Source organism: Hirundo rustica, chromosome 20, assembly GCF_015227805.2.
Source record: "Hirundo rustica isolate bHirRus1 chromosome 20, bHirRus1.pri.v3, whole genome shotgun sequence".
Classification (NCBI taxonomy): Eukaryota; Metazoa; Chordata; class Aves; order Passeriformes; family Hirundinidae; genus Hirundo; species Hirundo rustica.
The window spans coordinates 9,225,489-9,243,461 of NC_053469.1; the positions used below are offsets into that span (position 1 = coordinate 9,225,489).

Below are 17,973 nucleotides of genomic sequence, written 5' to 3' on the forward strand. Positions count from 1 at the left end.
TCGCGCCTTGGCTCCGCCCCTTGCCCCTCATTCTTCTCAATGGAGACGCTGGGCCGGGCAGTGCGCAGGCGCGCGGCAGCATGGCGGCCCCCGGGGGCCCCGCTGTCCGTACGGAGTCATGGCGGCGCCCATCGGGAGGTGCCGTACAGCCGCGGTGACACGGGGACAGGGCTGGGATGGGGACGGACCCCGCGCTGCCCGCACCGGCACCCGCAAACCGCGGCTCCTCACTGCTCCTACCGAGACCCCCGAGTCCCCAGCACAGCCCGAGAGCAGCCACCGTCCCAACTGAGCACATAATGAGCTTCCCAAACTTTCAGCAGCACCCAGCTGCACAAGTGGCCCAAAAACCTACAGAGAATCCCTACAAAAATCCCAGGAAGAGTCAAAAAGTCTCTCTGTCTTTCCTGCCAAAAGGTTAACTATTGAAAATCACCTCCTTTTTTAGCTTCTCCCATATTTGGGCCATTTCAGCCCAGTTCGTGCAAGGTTTTTGGTGTCTGTCACCTGAAGACAGGGATGGGGCAGAGGGAGCAGCTCGCCCTGGCTCTGCCCCACAGAGGGGTCACTTCCAGCCTCTTCACTCCCCTTCCCACACCTCGAGCACCCACAACAGCTTCAACCCTCCCAAATCCCACAAGGCCCCTCCTAATGCCCAGGCCCTAAACCCATGACTGTAAAACAATTATCCCTTTTACAGCTCTCCACTAAAGCAGAAAATAGCACAAGGGGGAGATAAACACCTGCAAAGGCTCCTTGGCCCCACAGCTGTATCGGAAGCCACCCTGGGGATGTCACACCTGCCCCAGGCAGTCACAGGGATGAGTAGGTACTGCTGCACCAGCCTCCTGGACAGGGCAATTCTTGTTTCTTGGAAGGAAACGGGAGCGTTTGAGTGCTCTGAAGTCAATTTACACATTCATTATCTGCTCCTTGGAGGGACACGCTCCACCTTTTGGTTCTCAGGCTGCTCTCCTGCAGCCCCAGCTGACACCTCGCTCCTCTGAGTGGGCAAATGGAGAGTTCTGTTCCAGCTCCTCCCGAGGGGCAGCTCTCATCTCTGCTCTGGGACAGGGACAGGAGCCAGGGAAGGGCTGGAGCTGCGCCAGGGCAGGCTCAGGCTGCAGAGCAGGGAAAGGTTCTTCCCCCAGAGGGTGCTGGGCACTGCCCAGGCTCCCCAGGGAATGGGCACGGCCCCGAGGCTGCCAGAGCTCCAGGAGCCTTTGGACAGCGCTCCAGGGATGCCCAGGGTGGGGTTGGTGGGGTGTCTGTGCAGGGACAGGGGCTGGGCTGGGTGATCCCTGTGGGAGCCTTCCCACTGAGGGTTTTTATTTTGCTTTGCAGGGAATCTCTCACCCTGCAGCGCAGGTCAGGTGCTGGGGCACAGCCGGGTGTTATCCCGCTGCCATCCCCCACCTTCAGGCCTGCACACTCCTGGCACAGCTGTGCCAGCTCCGGGGCTGTCGCTGTGGTTTTCTCCACGCACTGACTGACCCGGGCGGGTTGTGCCGCGGTGACTCGGGCTGGGGGACAGACTGTGTGACAGCAGAGCACAGCTCCGCAGCGACAGCCCCGGAGCATCCCCAGCGGGGCCCTCCCGGGCTGCGTGTCCCTCAGGTCACCCCGGGCTGTGTGTCCCTCCGGTCAGCCCGGGCTGTGTGTTCCCTCCAGGCTCTGTGTCCCCCCGGTCACACCGGGCTGTGTGTTCCCTCCAGGCTCTGTGTCCCCCCGGTCACACCGGGCTGTGTGTTCCCTCCAGGCTCTGTGTCCCCCCGGTCACACCGGGCTGTGTGTCCCTCCCGATCACCTCGGGCTGTGTGTCCCCCCAGGCTCTGTGTCCCGCCGGTCACACCGAGCCGGTCGCCACCGGGACACCCGTACTCTGCAGACCCCGCGGGTGCCGGGGAGCGGAGGCACTCGGGTGGGTGAGGGACCCCGAGAGGCTCCCAAAGCCGCTCAGAGCCTCAGGAGAGCCCCCGCACGCCGTGAGCAGCTCCGGGGCCGCTCCGGGCGCTGCCGGCCCGGGAGGGGAAGGAGGCGGCGGCCCCGGAGCGCGGCCCGACAGCGGCGGCAGCGCCCGCCCGGCAGCGCCGCGGTCAAAATAAGAGTCCCCGGGCCTGGGGACCCGCCTCCCGCCCGCTCCATGCCCTCCCAGCAGCCTCTCCCTCCGTTTGGCAGCGGCAGCTAATTAATTAATTATTTCATTAATTAACCAACCCCTCCAGAGAACCCCCTGCGCACCGGCAGGGCCATGGCAGCGTCCCCGCGGAGCCCCCGGCGCGGCCCCTCCGGAGCCTCCCGCTCGCTGGGGACACGGAGGGGCCCCGGGGGTGCCATCGCTCCCGGGGATGAGCTGGGGCTCGGAGGAGGGTGGCCGCGGGGTGGGAATCCTCCCCCTGGGATCCCCCCGGGATGAGGCGACTGCTCCCCGCACAGAGAGCCACCTCTGGAAACCTCTGCTCCAGGAAGGGCCGGTGTCAGCTTGGACATCGCCAAAACCCGCTCTGGGGGTGCCCAGTACCACCCATCCCGCTCTGGGGGTGGATGGGTGGCCAGCATCGCCCGCCCCGCTCTGGGAATACCCCACGTGCGATGCTGGGAATTGCCTGCTTTCATCCCTACTCCTACAAAGCAGACCCGGCACGCCGGGCTGGCACCGGGACAAGGCTGGGGGCGGTGGGTGAGGCCGGACGGGACAGGGACGGGCTCTGGTGGCTCCTCTCCAGCATTTGCTGCAGCTCTCTCTTTCCCAGACGGACACAGGGACTCAGCGGCCACTGGGACAAACCTCCCCAAGCCATCAGGGAGGGGAGAGGCTCCCAAAGGAATCTGAAATAACCAGGAACACACAGAGCTTTTGCAGCCCATCACCACCGGCCGCGGCTCTTGTCCATCTCAAACCCATCCCGAGCGAAGGGCAGCGGGGCGAGGACGGGCTGCGCCGTGCCAGAATTCCCTGTTTTACCGGGGCAGGGGCTCGGGGCTCGGCCGGGCAGCCGGAGCCGCCTCGCAGCCGTGCCGAGCTCCAGCCGGGCGGACATCGCCCTCTCCCGCCCGAGCCGGGCGAGCGGAGCCGCAGCTCCACATCCTGGGATTCCTGGCAGCAGGAAGAGCACAACCCCAGCGCCCCGGCGCTTCCTCCGGCCGCGGCCGCGTCCTTCCAGCGGCACCTGCCCGCGGAGCTGTGGCACGGGGATTTTAGGCTGCAGAGCAGGGAAAGGTTCTTCCCCCAGAGGGTGCTGGCACTGCCCAGGCTCCCCAGGGAATGGGCACGGCCCCGAGGCTGCCAGAGCTCCAGGAGCCTTTGGACAGCGCTGCCAGGGATGCCCAGGGTGGGGTTGGTGGGGGTCTGTGCAGGGCTGGGATGGACAATCTTTCATCATCTTTCGTTCCAGCTCAAATATTCCATGATTCTGTGATTCACCATGGGAGCGAGCAACAGTTCCTTCAGCCCATCCCAGCCATTCCCCTGCCGAGCTGGAGGAGCCGTGGCTTTGCTTTAACCTCGGCTCTAAACCAACTTCCAAGCTCCAGCTCCAGTGGGGAGGCCTCCACTGACAGCCCTGAACCACTTCTCACTGACAGGTCTCAGCGTCCAGACAGCTGAGGTCTCATTTGTGATCATCACATACCCAGAGCAAAACACTCGTGGTCTTAAAAAAGATCATTTTTATTTACATTTTTCCAGTTCTTTACATTTGGGGGGGTTAAAATCCAGGACAAAAATACTCCCCAGAAGCCATGGTAAACATGGAAAACTGTGAGTTTACATTTCAAAACCCAGTTATAAATTGCACAGAAGTCTCAGGTTGTACAGAGCCATCACAAATTTTTGTATAAAACCCCAAATTCTGTAAAGAGAACCACAGGAATAAAGAATTACAGCCACAAGTAGTGGTACAAGAAAGGGCACAAGTTTTGAGGGTTTTACCCCACCAGTCTCACTTGGGAGGAGGGATAGGACATTCCTGTTGCAGATACTTGCAAGTATTTTAAAATATAGAGTAAAACCCAAATGGAGCCTAGAACACCCTGTATCTCCTGTCTTGTGCTGGCTCAACAGGAAAACATCCTAGCAGAAAATATTTATTTTTACAAAATTCCTGGAATTTCAGTGGAAAGCTAAAAAAGAATCATTGTCCAAAAGAAAGAAGAGCCTTTGCATCCCCCTTTCCCCATCTCCTGCAGGCAGCGGGACAGCAGATGCCAAAGCAGAGTTTAGTTTAGGACACAACACTGAAAAAGCCAAAGATGTAGAGGTGGAACATGTGGAGAGCAGGACAAGAACAAAACCATGAAGGACATAAAAGCAGCAGGAAAAAAAAAAAAAAAAAAAAAAAAAGAACTGATGATATTTTTGGTGTTTTCCATTGAACACTGAGTTTGGAAACAATTAACCCACAAGCTTCTCTCGTGCCCCACTGTTCCCCCTTCCCATTTCAAACAAACTCAAAAACAATTATGGAAAAAATCCGAGCCAGGAATTTGAATCTCTACGTGCTGAATTTCTTTACCCAGAGCTGTGATCAGAAAAAATGGGCTTTTTCCCTCTTTTTTCAGTGTTCAGCAAGAGGAGGGAGGGATGACCAAGGGCCTAAAGGAGCTCCCCAAGACTTCAAGAGGTGGAAGCCAGAGGGGCTGTGGACAGAGAACAGAGGGATTGATCTTCTCTGGAGAGGGTGAGCAGACAAACCCAAACCCAAATACTGGGTTTGCCCCTCTGTGCTCACCCAAAGCCCTCCCCAAGGCACCTGACAGTGCCCTGGGGCCACCCCTGCAGAGGGATTCGAGAAGAGCTGGACCAACCCCTCCATCCTGCACCCATTTCAAAGGGCTCCAGAAAACATCAGCAAGGCTCTTTGTGTCAGGCTTCACTTCCCTGCACAGCCTGGGACAGGCAAGGCGGGGCAGGAGAGTGGGAAAACACTGATTGTCACTTCTTACGTCAATTGTCTTGCACAATGAGGCTGCTCAGAGACACCCTGGGGTGCTGGCCTGCTGCACCCTGGCCAGAGCCACCTCGCAGGGCCGAGGGGCCCCTGCACAGCACCCAAAAGGATGAGAACCACTCTGAGGTGTAGTTCCAGCTCCTTCCTGCTCCTCCACAGCAGCAGTGACGGACACTCCTCACCAGCCAAGAGCATTCCCATTTGCTCCTTGCTTTGCAAAGTGTACAGCAAGAGGTCCCAAAGACCACTTTGTAGCAAATATAATTTGGGAGAGCAAGGCAAGGTGCACAGGAGCACCGCAGAGACTCAGGGCACAGCACGGGCTGGGTGAGGGCTCCCTCCCCCACAGCCTCCACCATGGACAGGACAATCCCAAAACAAAGGTGCAACAAGGACAGGTGCTGGCTGAGAGTCTGGAAAAGCAGCCCAGGAGCTCTGGCCACAGCAACCAAACAGCAATCCCATTTTCCAGCCAAGGAACAAGGGCTGGACACACCACCAGCAGCTCAGCCCCAGGGATGGAGAAGGAGCTGGGAGACCAGTCCTGGTCCCAGCCCTGTCCGCTCTCCCAGAGCCTGGCTGGGTCAGGATCCTGCAGCCCAACCCAGCAGCTCCAGAAGCATTGGCATTTTGACAGGATTTTTTCCAGAGGTGTGGAAGGGATTTGCATTCATCTCCAGCCAACAGCAAGGAAGGCCATGGGAGCTGCAGACTGAGCCAGGCAAGACAGGGTCAGCCAGGTGGGAGGAAGAGGAAGAGCACTGGGGAAGAGCCTTTGACCCACTGTAGATGAAGAATGCTGCTCATTCCATGAGACCACCCAGCAAAGGAGAGTCTGAATCGTTGGAAGCTGGGCAGAAGCACAAGCTGAGAAGAGAATGAAGAAGGATCTTTGTGTCCAAGACGCAGATCCCACCCCAGGCTACCTGCAGTGACATTTAGGCAACACCTGCATGCTTCAGCCATGGGATCACCAAAGTGGGGTTGTGGGGAGGAGCCTTCTTCCACTTTTAATAAGTTTATTCCAAATTGCTCCTTAGGAGAGGGCTGGGGCTTGTGGTCTCCAGCCCTTCCAGCCAGACCTTGGCTATGCCAGCTCCATCCTCTTAAAGGCAGGGTCTGCTCTCCCCTTCCTCCCCAGCAGCAGTGAGCACTGCCCAGGACTCCTGGGCCACTTGGACAAATCCTGGCTTCAGGACACAGGACACTTGGACAAATCCTGGGAAGCAGCAGTGCAGTGGCTGCTCTCTCCAGAGCTAAGCCCACGTGGTGCCAAATTCCCTCCGGCCCTGTGGAATCATGAGCCTGGCACTGTGGTCAGGCCACACCCTGCTTGTTTTCCCCAAGTTGCCTTGGCAGAGTTCACCACCCTTCCTGGTGAGAGCAAAAAAAAACTCACTTCATTTTGTAAGCAATCAGCAAGGTGCAGTCCTGGATTTGGCATGAACAGGCACATGGATCAGCATCAGAAATGGATGAAAAAGCACAGCATTTCTCGTAGAATAATTTATTAAATACAGCATTAAAATTTGTATTTCTGAATTCAATCATTAAAAACAACTTCATCTCATATATATATATATATTTATATATATTCAGGGACAATGACAATCACTCTACCAGCATCGGTGCATGTTGTGCCAGCACTGCTCAGAACGGCACCTTCGCTACGCTACCCTTAAAGCAGTTCAATGCTTAAAAAAAATAAAATAAAAAAGCATTTGCAAAGAAAGAGTGCAAAGCAGGGCCTGTCCCAGCTGCCTGAGGGCTGTGCAGAGGTGGCTGAGCAAGGAGGCAGCAGCTGGAAATGCTCCTGAAGGTGTGCCAGGTATTGCCTGCCCAGCCACGTGGGGACCAGCTCTGAGGTGCCAAAGGTCTGGAGGCCACAACTCCAGCCTGGCTGGGCACCTGTGGCTCTGAGGGAACGTGGCTTGTGTTTTCCTCAGCTTGGGCAGTCGATGCTAAACAAGCTAAACAAGATGTGGGGGGGGGAAAAAAGCGCAAAAGAAAAATTGCAAGAAGACCCAGCTTGTTCCCCCGACTGCCAGGGGCAGCGGAGACTGCGGACGAGCGCAGCAGCTCCCACACGGTTTGTGTTCGTTGTCACATTCTGCTCAGGCTCAGGGGACACACAGCAAACCAGTGCCACAAGAGGCCCCTGGCCCAGCACCCTTGTGGGCCTGGGCAGGGACAGCCACTGCCAGGGAGAGCCCCACGGAGGGTGGGCCCGGAGGGAAGGGATCCCACGGGCACGGCCCCCGGGCAGATTCAGAGGTAGCATCAGACAGACTTTTGTGATTGATGGTCACAGAGCTCCAGCCTGGGAGGAGAGGGCACCCTGCAGGGGCAGGAGATGGGACATGGAGCGTGGCTGCCCCGCTCACAGCGTGACCAGTGCTGTTATCCTGTGTGCCAGGGCCCGGCAGTCAGCAAGGGTGGGCTGTGTCCCACAGGGCTCTGTGGGGAAAAACCTCCCGTGCTGGAAAAGGGCACCCCATGGAACACCAGCATCTTCCCCAGAGCTCACCAGGGCTTACCAGCAAGTGCCCCCACGAGCCCCCCCCGTGCCCATGGCCACTCACACTGCCAGTCACTCCCCCACAGCTCAGTACAGCGAGGGCTTGTGCTTTTGGCTTCTCCAAAAGTCCCTGACCTTCTGAACCTGCTTACTCCAAGAAACCTCCTGCTACCCTTAGGACCTCTGAGGACAAGGAGGAAGGGCTGTCAAAACCACTTGTGGAGAGCACACGGCCCCTAAAAGAGGAGAGAAAGTCCACACAGACCAGCCTTCCCCTAGAGTGGAGCTGTGCCAAGTCAGGAGTGTTTCAGATAAGGCATTGCAGGTGCTTTGATAGTAAAGCAGTTAGTGTTGATTACAGTACTGGAACAAGCTGCTGCCCAGGGCATCCCAGGGGCACATCCAGCTCTCCAGCACTTGGTGCAGCAGCAGGAGACAGTTCAGTTTCCCAGACCCCTCCTACATGCATGCAGGCTGCTCTGGCTGCTCTTTTTGGTTTTTTTACCCCCTCCCTAGAAAGAGACTTAAAAAGCCCAGGCTGGGATGTGGCAGTTCCCCCCACAAAGCAGCCAGAGAGACAAGAAGACGCCTTGTGCTGTACCAGACTTTGCCACAGGCGGTGCCCCGTTGGTGCCAGGGTGGGCAGCGCTGGCAGGCTCGGAGCAGGGGAGGGCTAATTGCCATTGCTGACGCTGGAGTTGGCACTGCTGCAGCTCTGCTCGTAGGATGGAGGTGCCTCTGTGGGGAAAAGGATGAGAGAGGTTATGGTGGGCATTTGGGAGGTGCCCTTCACCCTAGTCTGTGCAACCCACCAACACACACTGCCCACCAGGGCCCCACAGCCTGCCCAGCTGTGAACATGGGGTTTGTAGGACTTGAGCCAGCCAGTCCCATCCCTGTCCTGATGCCCATGGAGCTTAAAATCACCACCTCACAGTCCTGTTCTGTTCCTCCCTTTGTTTCCCAAGTGTCCTCCTGTCCTCCAGCACCTCCAGATCACCCATGCTCCCTGTGCCCCAACCCAGGGCTGAAGAAACACATGGAGTGTTCTGTTACCCCAGTGCAAAGAGAGGGGTTGATTTGGGTAGGACTGTGCTAATACACACTGCTGTCCCTGCCACCCCAGCACAGCTGCAGGAATCCAGCACACACCTGGCCCTGCCACCCCAGAACAGCTGCAGAAATTCAGCACACACCTGGCCCTGCCACCCCAGCACAGCTGCAGGAATCCAGCACACACCTGGCCCTGCCACCCCAGTATAGCTGCAGGAATCCAGCACACACCTGGCCCTGCTGCCCCAGCACAGCAATCCAGCACACACCTGGCCCTGCCACCCCAGTACAGCTACAGGAATCCAGCACACACCTGGCACTACCACCCCAGCACAGCAATCCAGCACACACCTGGCCCTGCCACCCCAGCACAGCAATCCAGCACACACCTGGCCCTGCCACCCCAGCACAGCAATCCAGCACACACCTGGCCCTGCTGCCCCAGCACAGCAATCCAGCACACACCTGGCCCTGCCACCCCAGAACAGCTGCAGGAATCCAGCACACACCTGGCCCTGCCACCCCAGCACAGCAATCCAGCACACACCTGGCCCTGCCACCCCAGAACAGCTACAGGAATCCAGCACACACCTGGCCCTGCCACCCCAGCACAGCAATCCAGCACACACCTGGCCCTGCCACCCCAGCACAGCAATCCAGCACACACCTGGCCCTGCTGCCCCAGAACAGCAATCCAGCACACACCTGGCCCTGCTGCCCCAGCACAACTACAGGAATCCAGCACACTGGGATTTCCCCAAGCTGTTCCACGCCGGACACTTTCCCAGCTCCCACCCCCACAGCTTCAGAGCAGCTGCAGGCCCACCCCAAGTAAGACAGAAGATTTCAATGACATAATTTTCCTGGCTCTGCTCCCACCAGCCTCACCACAAGCCAAGAAGTTTTTCTGTCAGTGGGAGGTTGAAAGCTCATTTAAGAACAGGGAGATCCTCTCATGACAAGAGCAGGGCAGGCATGGGTGTGGATGTAGGAAGGACAGCCAGGTTTTACAGCTGGAAGAGGGGACTCCTCCAGAGGCCAAAGCAGGCAAAGACACACCACAATCCCCTCTGACAGCAGCCTGCAGCAGACTGATGTTGCAGTGTGTTTTGATTGTGATTTTATCATTCATAGTTTGGTTTGTACCCCCTCCCCTATAGCATTGGTCTGGTTGTCTGTTGTGCCCTGGGACCTGCCCCTTGTTTGGGAGTGTTCTCTAGCGCTCCACTTGCTCTGTTGTCAATCCTGGCTAGAGTTCCTGCCCTCAGCTCTAGAAATTTCTGTGTTCCTCGAAACCCCATTGGTTTGTTTGTTCTGTTCCCCTCCCCTTATGTTCCCCACTGGCTTATGTGTTGTAAACCCTGCCTTGTGATCCTCCCCTGTTCTCTCCCTATTGGTTGGAAATTGGATCCTCCTCCATTTATAAGCTCATGCACAGTTGTGTTCTCTGTCCTTCATCCCTGGACCTCTCTAGGGAGTAATCTGCTTTGAGAGCTACACAAAGGACCTCTCCCTCATTCTTGCTCCTGCCCTCAGTGCTTTGACATCAGCTGTGGTAGAGAGCAGCCCTGCTGCTGTCGGAAGCAGCCCTGCTCTAGCTCCCCCCAGACTGATCCTGGTCAGGAGGAGGCCGCTCTCGGGAAGGGTTTCTAGCTGGGATTCTCAGGCACCACAGAGAAGTCAGACTGACTGAATCCCCAAATTCCCAACCAGCGAGCAGAGACTGCTGGTAGGAGCCGTTTCCCCCAGCTCAGATCCCGGGAGCGCCGCTCACCGTAGGGGTATCCCCACGTGCTGTACTCTGGGGGCAGGATGAGTGAGCTGGCTGTGGGGACAGGCACCACGTTCCCCTCAGCGTAGTAGGGGACAGTGGCTCCCGTGGACAGGCAGAGCGTGGGGTGGTTTGGGGAGCCCGTCTGCTCCGAGTCCGCCCGTATCTCCTGGAAGCTCAGTCCTGGGGCGTAGCTAAAGGGCTGCTGCTGGGAATGGCTTTTGGTGGGGATGGAGATATTGTCCATGGGGTGATAGCCAGTGGCAGCCTCCTCTTCCTCTGGGGGGGCACTGGGGACCACCACAGATGGGATGTGCTGGATGGAGCGGGAGGGGCTCAGCGGGACCCTGTTCACAGCAATGTTTCCAATGTAGATGGGGAGAGTGACAGAAACCTCTGGAGACTTGAGGGAAACCTGGAAGAGAAGGGAAAACAGCAGCATCCTCATTATACATGGTAGTGGGAAGGTTCACTTGCTGTCTGGACCACCCACATCACACTGCTCAGCCTGGGAGGAGGCACAGAGCCACAGCCCAGGGATACTCTGGATAACTCACCTGGATGTAGTAGTCGATGTGGATGAGGCTGCAGCCCTGCAGAATGGACTGGGGCAGTGCTGGAACCAGAATCTGCTCCTTCCATTCTGCATGTTTCCAGGCTTTCACCCCTGAGCCTTCCACCTCGGCAATAGTCCTCAGGTCGTAAATCCAGCGCTTGGATTTATAGGCCACTTTCTGCACAGACAGGAGGAAACACAGCTCACACAGACTGTGGGTGGTCTTCTGTCTCCCACAAATGTAAGCCAGGACACAAACCCACCCCACTGCTTTGTCAAATAGGCACAAGCACAAACCTAACAGGCGTGTTCCAGAGCCGGAATACCCTTGGTTGTGTGACAGACTGAGCAGGGATAAGCGAGTTCTAGGTCCTCTTTCCCCAGGAAGGTAGAGAGGAGCAGAGTTGGAGATTTGGCCTCCTTGCTGCCCCAGGTTCACAGAGGTCTTCATGGGGTGGAGCAGCAGCACAAGCCAGAGAATGGCCCCACTGGACACCCACCTGGAGCAGACTGGCCACCACAGCGCCGGTGTCCCGGCCGGACTTGTTCTCTATGTCTGTGCGGAGCTGGATGGCCTGGCCCACGATGTAGCCCTTCAGATCAGACGTGGCTGTCAGGACGATGTTGCCGCTTTTGACAAGCTTGTAGTTGAACTTCTTGGTGATGGACATGGTGTTGGGCTGCTGCAGGATGGAGAGACAGAGGTGTTGGCTCAAGGGAGTCAGAGAACCTCCGGGAAAACACTCAAGAAATTGGAAACAAGCAAGCAGAAATATTGGCATCTAAGAGGATGCAAAGAACCAGCATGGCAATGCCACAGACAACAGGTCTCACTTCTCCAGCCTCACAGTTCTATTGTCCTGTTAGTTGCTTTCCCCTCCAAAGCAAGTTCCTCAAACCCAAGTGTCTCCAAGCACCTAAAGCTGTTGACTAACATGTCTCTCTGCATGCTGAAAATTCAGATAAATCTTTCAAAGCAACACACACAAGAGTCAGAAATCACCTGGAGCAGGTACTGACAGCGAGGCAGGAAAGATGAGGAGCCCTTGTCCTGCTCTTGCACAGTCACAGCACCCAGTCAGAGTAGTCCAGCCGTGCAGTGACTCCTCAGACAGCAGACAAGTGCTGCAGTGTTGGCATTTCCCAGCCCTGCCCCTCCTCGTTCTTACCTCGATGTCAGGGATGTCGTTCAGGTTGAGAGGGCAGAGAACATAGAAGATCTTGTTGCATTTATAGTCCTTGGAGAAGCGAGGTGTGTCTATCACAGCTTTCACCTGATGCAGGACCTTGCCAAAAGGGCCTTCAAATGACGTAGGAGCAGAAGCTGGAGTTGCGAGAGAATTAAGAGATCGTAAGGCTGAGTCAGGCCGGTTTCTGAGCTGGGAGTATATGCAAAAGCCAAGGCTTACAGGGAAGGGCCTTCAGCCATTTTTCTGCCTCTTACCTGGCAGCAGGAACTGGAAGGGAAAGTTGTGCTCTCCAGCTGTCAGGACCCCTGTGGAAACAAGAGTGAAGTGTACGTGGGTCAGGCTGAGATGCTGCTACCTTGGAATGTGTGATCTTCTGGGAGACAGAGGCCACCACCCAGGGAGTCACACACCACCTGTTCTGCTGCCTACAGCCACTGCACAGCTCCAGATCTGATGGGCAGTGCTTGAGCCAACAGGAGCACCTGCTGCCACCCACCCTCCTTGGGACAGGAGAGGTTCTGCAGTAAGATGTCCCATAAATAAGGAAGTTTGGGCAGGCTCTAAGGGATCCCAGTGCCACAGCAACTGGTTATCCCAGGCTATTGACACAGGGCACGGAGCAGGGCTGCTGTGGGCTTTTTTCTCCTCAATTCTTCCCCCTGCCAGGCAGTCAAGGGGAACGTGAGAGATCACAGTCACTGTCTGAGGGTGGAGAGGGAGTTCTGGTAGCCATCAAGCCACTCCACCCTCAGCCACATACCAAGCCCTTCACAGACTGCACCGGGTTCAGGAGCTGGAACCAGAGATGCCCCCACCCCTGGACTCAAGAACGGACCTGCAATACCTCAGCCCAGCTGCTGAGACAACAGGAGCTCAAAAAAATATTGCCACAACATTAAAACCTCGGTACTTGTTTTCTTCAACCACTGCTCTGCAACAGCCTCGAGGGCACAGGGCAGAGCCAAGATCCAGTGCATGGCTGAAACAACAGATTCCAACTCCCTGACTCCATCCACCCTCCAGCACTCCCAGATCCCCTCTAGGGCAGTGTGACAGCTGAACTGAACCCACAGTGTGATCCAGCAGCTCCTAAAGTTGCCTTCAGTGACAAAACCACTGAGGTTTAGCCGTGTTTGTTAAATCCGTGTATACACGAGAGGCTTTGTTTTCACAGTGGCAGAGCCAAGAGGAGACCTGGTTGTTAGTAAATGGAGCTGTGTTTGTTCTGCTTTGTAGGATCATTGCTGGAGGTACCAAAAGCCCCGATCTGGCTGCTGCTTTTGTTGTTGCAAGGCAGGAGGAGGCAGCTTGCCCGTTAGCAACGCTGGCTCTGCAGGGCTGACAGTAATCGAGTCCTGTTGTCAGGGGATTAAGTGGATTACATGGAAGGGGGAGGTGGGCAAGGGAAGAGTAAATCCCCCCACTGACACAGCAGCCCAGGCAGGACTTGGTGCATCATTCTTGCTGTAAAAAGCGAAGATCTCTGCCTCTCTGCTCGCTCAGCCACCCCATGGGGATGAGGGACACCCCAGTGAGCGTGTCCAGCCTGCAGTGTGGGGACAGCAGGATAAATAATCCAACAGGCGCCTCATCACGGATCCCTGCAAAGGGAGAACATCTCCCTGCAGTCGGGAGGACATCAGAGGTGGCTATTTATACACTTTGGCCTCAAAGAGAGGAGCAAGATTTGCTCATTGCCATCACCTCCCTGCTGATTCCCCTCCCGCTCCCCAAACAAACACGAATTATGTAGGCTAAAATGCAGCACCCGGCGCTGTCACCAGGTGGAGGCACCAAGCCAGGCTCTGCCCTCGCTGCCAGGCCTGAAGCTCCAGAGCCGGGTAGGCTCAGAGATGGGTGTGGGACAGCCTCTCCTGCTCCCTCTTGGGCAGCCTGGCTCAGTGAAGCTGCCAGGTGAGGTGCAGCAGGTGCCTTGGCTGGTTGGGTCCAGGATAAAGCCTGGTTAATGTGAATGATTCTATGAACCCAGCCCTTGTTTGCTGCCCAAGGGTTTCTGTCTTTTAATGGGCACCGTTCAACATTGATCTTATACCCATTATCCCTGCTTTCAGAAAGGAAATGGATAACTGGAAAACATCGACTGTCCTGTGCAGCTTCTGCATTGCAGTACAGGGCTTCTCCACCTGACAAGGAGCAGGAGCAAGTCCTGTTCCTGCCCGGCAGAAGGGAGGGAGGTGAAATTCCAGAGGGTAGTGGTCACTGAGTTTCCAAGAGAATTCCCAGCTGTGTGACCTGCAGAGCCCCACATGAAGGTGCAGGCAGTAATTCTGAGTCTCCTGCTAGGAGCATGAAACTTCACAGCCTTCCCAGGACCCTTAGGATGAGCCCACAGACTCCACCAAGTAGAAGTCCTATTCTACATTACAGACAGCACCATCCAACAAGTCTTTCTGTCCAAGTCCTGCCCAGCTCAGGTGCACCAACAGAAAGTCAGGCTGGAAGTGAACCTGTGAGCACTTTCACAGTTTCTAACTCACACAGCATCACTGAGCAAGGCCATGAACTCTCCCAGGAACACGCTCCTTCCAGCCCACTCTCTCCTTCCCCCCAAGGGAAGAGAAGCACCTTTAGGCATCCCCGGTATCCTGGAGTGGGCATTCCAAGGCACCCACTGGTGCAGAAAGGAGTCCAGTGCCAGAGCTATTTCACAGACAAGGGTTAACAAAATTAAGATGAAGAAAAGCCGATGGTCCTGACCAAGACAGGAGACTCCTGTGAAAGCACAGGCAGGATCCAGAGTGCCTGGCAGAGCGACAAGGTAGCAGAGCCCACACGTGAGCTCGGGCCCTGCCTGCTTCCCACTGCAACAGGAGGAAAGGCAGATATTTAGCAGTAACCTGGGCTCCTTCTTGCTTCTCCTGGCAGAGGCTCTTCCATCACAGGCACAGCAAAGGCTCCATTTGCAACTGGTATTACAAAACAATTTCTGTCTCTTGCTCACTGTCCGGTGGAAAGTTGGCAAATCCCAAGCCAAGCACCATTACAGGTGGGAAGGGAAGTGGCAACTGCTTCTAAACTCTCCAGCTGGCAACTTTGCTCTGAAAGGCTGAGCTTCCATTTCCAGATGCTGACTAATCTTGCTGTAATAGGGAAAATCTGCAATTTCCCTTGTCCCAGCTTCCCTGTGAGCGTGGGCAGGGCACAGACTGACCTTGAGCCAACACCCAGGTACTTCTCCCATGAAAAACAGGAGCAAACGCCACCTCAGCTCCCTGCAAGGGACACTTGCAGTGTCGGTCCAGCACAACCACTGTGTTGGTGACACAGGGCAACGTGTGTCTCACCAGGCATCCGTGTGCCTTGAACAGATCCCCAGGTCACAGCAGGGGAGATGCAGCATCAGGCAGAGTGTCCAGAGCCACCCCGCAGCTGCATCTCCTGTGCAATTCCAGCATCCCAGCAGCAAGGGGAGCACACAGCCCATGGGAAACCACTCATCACTCCTGCCCCTCCAGCCCAGAGAGCTTCAATTAACAATGCAGGACATTTAATGTGCTAATTTCATTCACAAGCGGACTTTGCAACAGAGGTCGCTGTCGGAAGCAGGCAGAGGTGAGCTGGTTTCCAGCCATGCTGGGGACCCATGGCCTTCCCAGCACCTGGGAAGAGCAGCCCTTTCCACGCTCCTCCAGAACCAGAGGCTTTGCCAAAGCACTCCCCAGCCTGGGCAGGGCACAGCAGGTCAGCAGGAGTTCAGCACTGCTCGAGGGGGGCACTGACACCGCTCAAACAGGGGCTCCTGGGCAGCTCACAAACCCCTGCGAGGGGACAGGGCTGTGCCAGCCGCCGCAGCCACGCTGAGCCGGCACCTCCCCGTTCCCAGAAGCCGGAACAAAGGCCACAGTGTCCTCAGCTGCAAAAAAGCTTTTCCTGAAGTTTGCATGCAGCTAAAAATACCTTGAGAAAGCCATTAGGCAGCAGAGGCAGCAGGCTCAGCAGGGTTCTGCTGTGGGGCCATACCTGCAGCAGCCTTTCCCCCTGATAGGAGTCAAGCCAGCAGAGATTGGCCACCCCCGCACGGCCTTGGGAGACTTCCTCCCAAAAAATTCCTGGAGGGAAAGAAGCTGCTGCCCCAGACAGCCTGGAAAAAAACTCAAGTCCAGATAGCAGGAGCAGCAACAACACCCTAATAGTGCAGAAGAACCTTGGAGGTTTCCCTGACGCCAGTAGCGATATGTCTGGTCTCCTTAATTCATGGCTCAGCTGCTCCCCTCTGTTCCACACTGGGACTGGGGTTGGTCACTTGTACCACTGGATATGGAGGAGTCCTGGAACACTGCAGTCACAGAAAAGAAATGCATTGATCCAGAGGGCTGATGCCAAATCTTCTGGATTCCCTGGTGATGCTGGGTCGCCATCCAGAGAAACCTTGCCAGGCTGTCAGACTTTGGGAAGTTTGCTAAGGCCAAGTGCAAGGTCCTGCACCTGGGTCAGAGAATGGATGGAGAAAAGCCCTGAGGAGAAGAGCTTGGGAGTGTTGGTGGATGAGAAGCTCAGTGTGGCCCAGCCCTGTGTGCTGGCCCCAGAAACTCCCCATGCCCTGGGCTGATCCCACAGTGTGGGCAGCAGGAAAGGAGGGATTCAGCCCCTGTGCCCTGTGCTCAGGTGAGACCCCACCTGCAGAGCTGCCCCAGCCCTGGGCCAAGTGCAGGAAGGAGCTGGAGCTGCTGGAGAGAGCCCAGAGAAGGCTCCAAGGGCTGGAGCCCCTCTGCTCTGGAGCCAGGCTGGGAGAGCTGGGGGTGCTCACCTGGAGAGGAGAAGCTGCAGGGAGAGCTCAGAGCCCCTGCCAGGGCATAAAGGGGCTCCAGGAGAGCTGGAGAGGGACTGGGGACAAGGGATGGAGGGACAGGACACAGGAAATGGATTCCACTGCCAGAGGGCAGGGCTGGGTGGGAGATTGGGGAGGAATTGTTCCCTGGCAGGGTGGGCAGAGCCTGGCACAGGGTGCCCAGAGCAGCTGTGGCTGCCCCTGGATCCCTGGCAGTGCCCAAGGCCAGGCTGTATGGGGCTTGGAGCAACCTGGGATAGTGGGAGGGGTCCCTGCCCATGGCAAGGGTGGAATAAGGTGATCTGAAAGGTCCCTTCCCACCCAAACAAAGGTTTCCCTGCACTCACTGCAAACCAGCACAGTGCTGCACCACTGCATGGGAAAACTGCCACCATCATACCAACCGGGGGTGCAGTGACCACATCTGTATTTACACTGTTAAACAAATGATCCAAGTCCAGTTTACTCCACCACAGCTACTCAGTGTCTGGGCTCTGGTCTGAGCAGTGCAGCCTCCCTGACTGGTGCTGCCAGGCCTCTGCCCAGGCAGAGCTGGCAGCCAGAGAAATCACCAGCCCTTCAAAGCCATCATCCCTCCAGATCGAGGGGAAGCTCCCTGTCCACACTCTGCCCTGCCTGCAGCTGGCCAAGGGCTGGGAAATGTCTTCCAGCAGCCTCTGCCTGGCACAAGAGCAGGGCTGGGGCTCAGGAGGAACCAACCCCACAGGAACAAGGACACAGCCCTACCTGCTGTGTCCCACCCACCTTCCCAGGGCTGTCTGGCAGCTTTCTGTGCAAACAGCCCAGTCTGACAGCACCGGTAGGGCCAAACCTGCCTGAGCTGCACGTTCCAGCCAGTGCCACTGCAAGGACACTTGCCAAATCCTCCTCCCAGGCTGGCTGCCCCAGCCACAGTGTCTCTGTCTGGAAGTCACAGGCAGTCACAGCCATCTCTCCGCAAGGGTCACAGCCACCACAACAAAACCAGGACCTCCAGGACAGCAGAAGGGAGTTGGGAGGTGCCCTGGTCACACAACACTCAGATGAAGCTTGTTCCTCTCCTGTGAAGGCTCACACTGAGGCGTGCTGGGACACAAGCCCAGATGTGTGACACAGCAGGCTGCAGGCCAGAAACCACAGCGTGTGG

General features: G+C 56.8%; 1 protein-coding gene across 1 annotated transcript in view; it reads right to left on the minus strand.

Moving 5' to 3' along the window:
- Positions 1-3,649: 3,649 nt before the first annotated feature.
- The window catches only part of ARRDC1 (arrestin domain containing 1), a 39,948-nt gene continuing 25,624 nt past the window's right edge, over positions 3,650-17,973 (minus strand). Inside the window, exons 3-8 of the mRNA XM_040083460.1 lie at positions 12,292-12,342; positions 12,017-12,171; positions 11,348-11,530; positions 10,849-11,025; positions 10,295-10,706; positions 3,650-8,205 (exon numbers count right to left, since the gene is read on the minus strand). Coding sequence (XP_039939394.1) covers positions 8,141-8,205; positions 10,295-10,706; positions 10,849-11,025; positions 11,348-11,530; positions 12,017-12,171; positions 12,292-12,342 — 1,043 coding nt within the window. The 3' untranslated portion in view covers positions 3,650-8,140. The remainder of the gene's footprint in view (positions 8,206-10,294; positions 10,707-10,848; positions 11,026-11,347; positions 11,531-12,016; positions 12,172-12,291; positions 12,343-17,973) is intronic.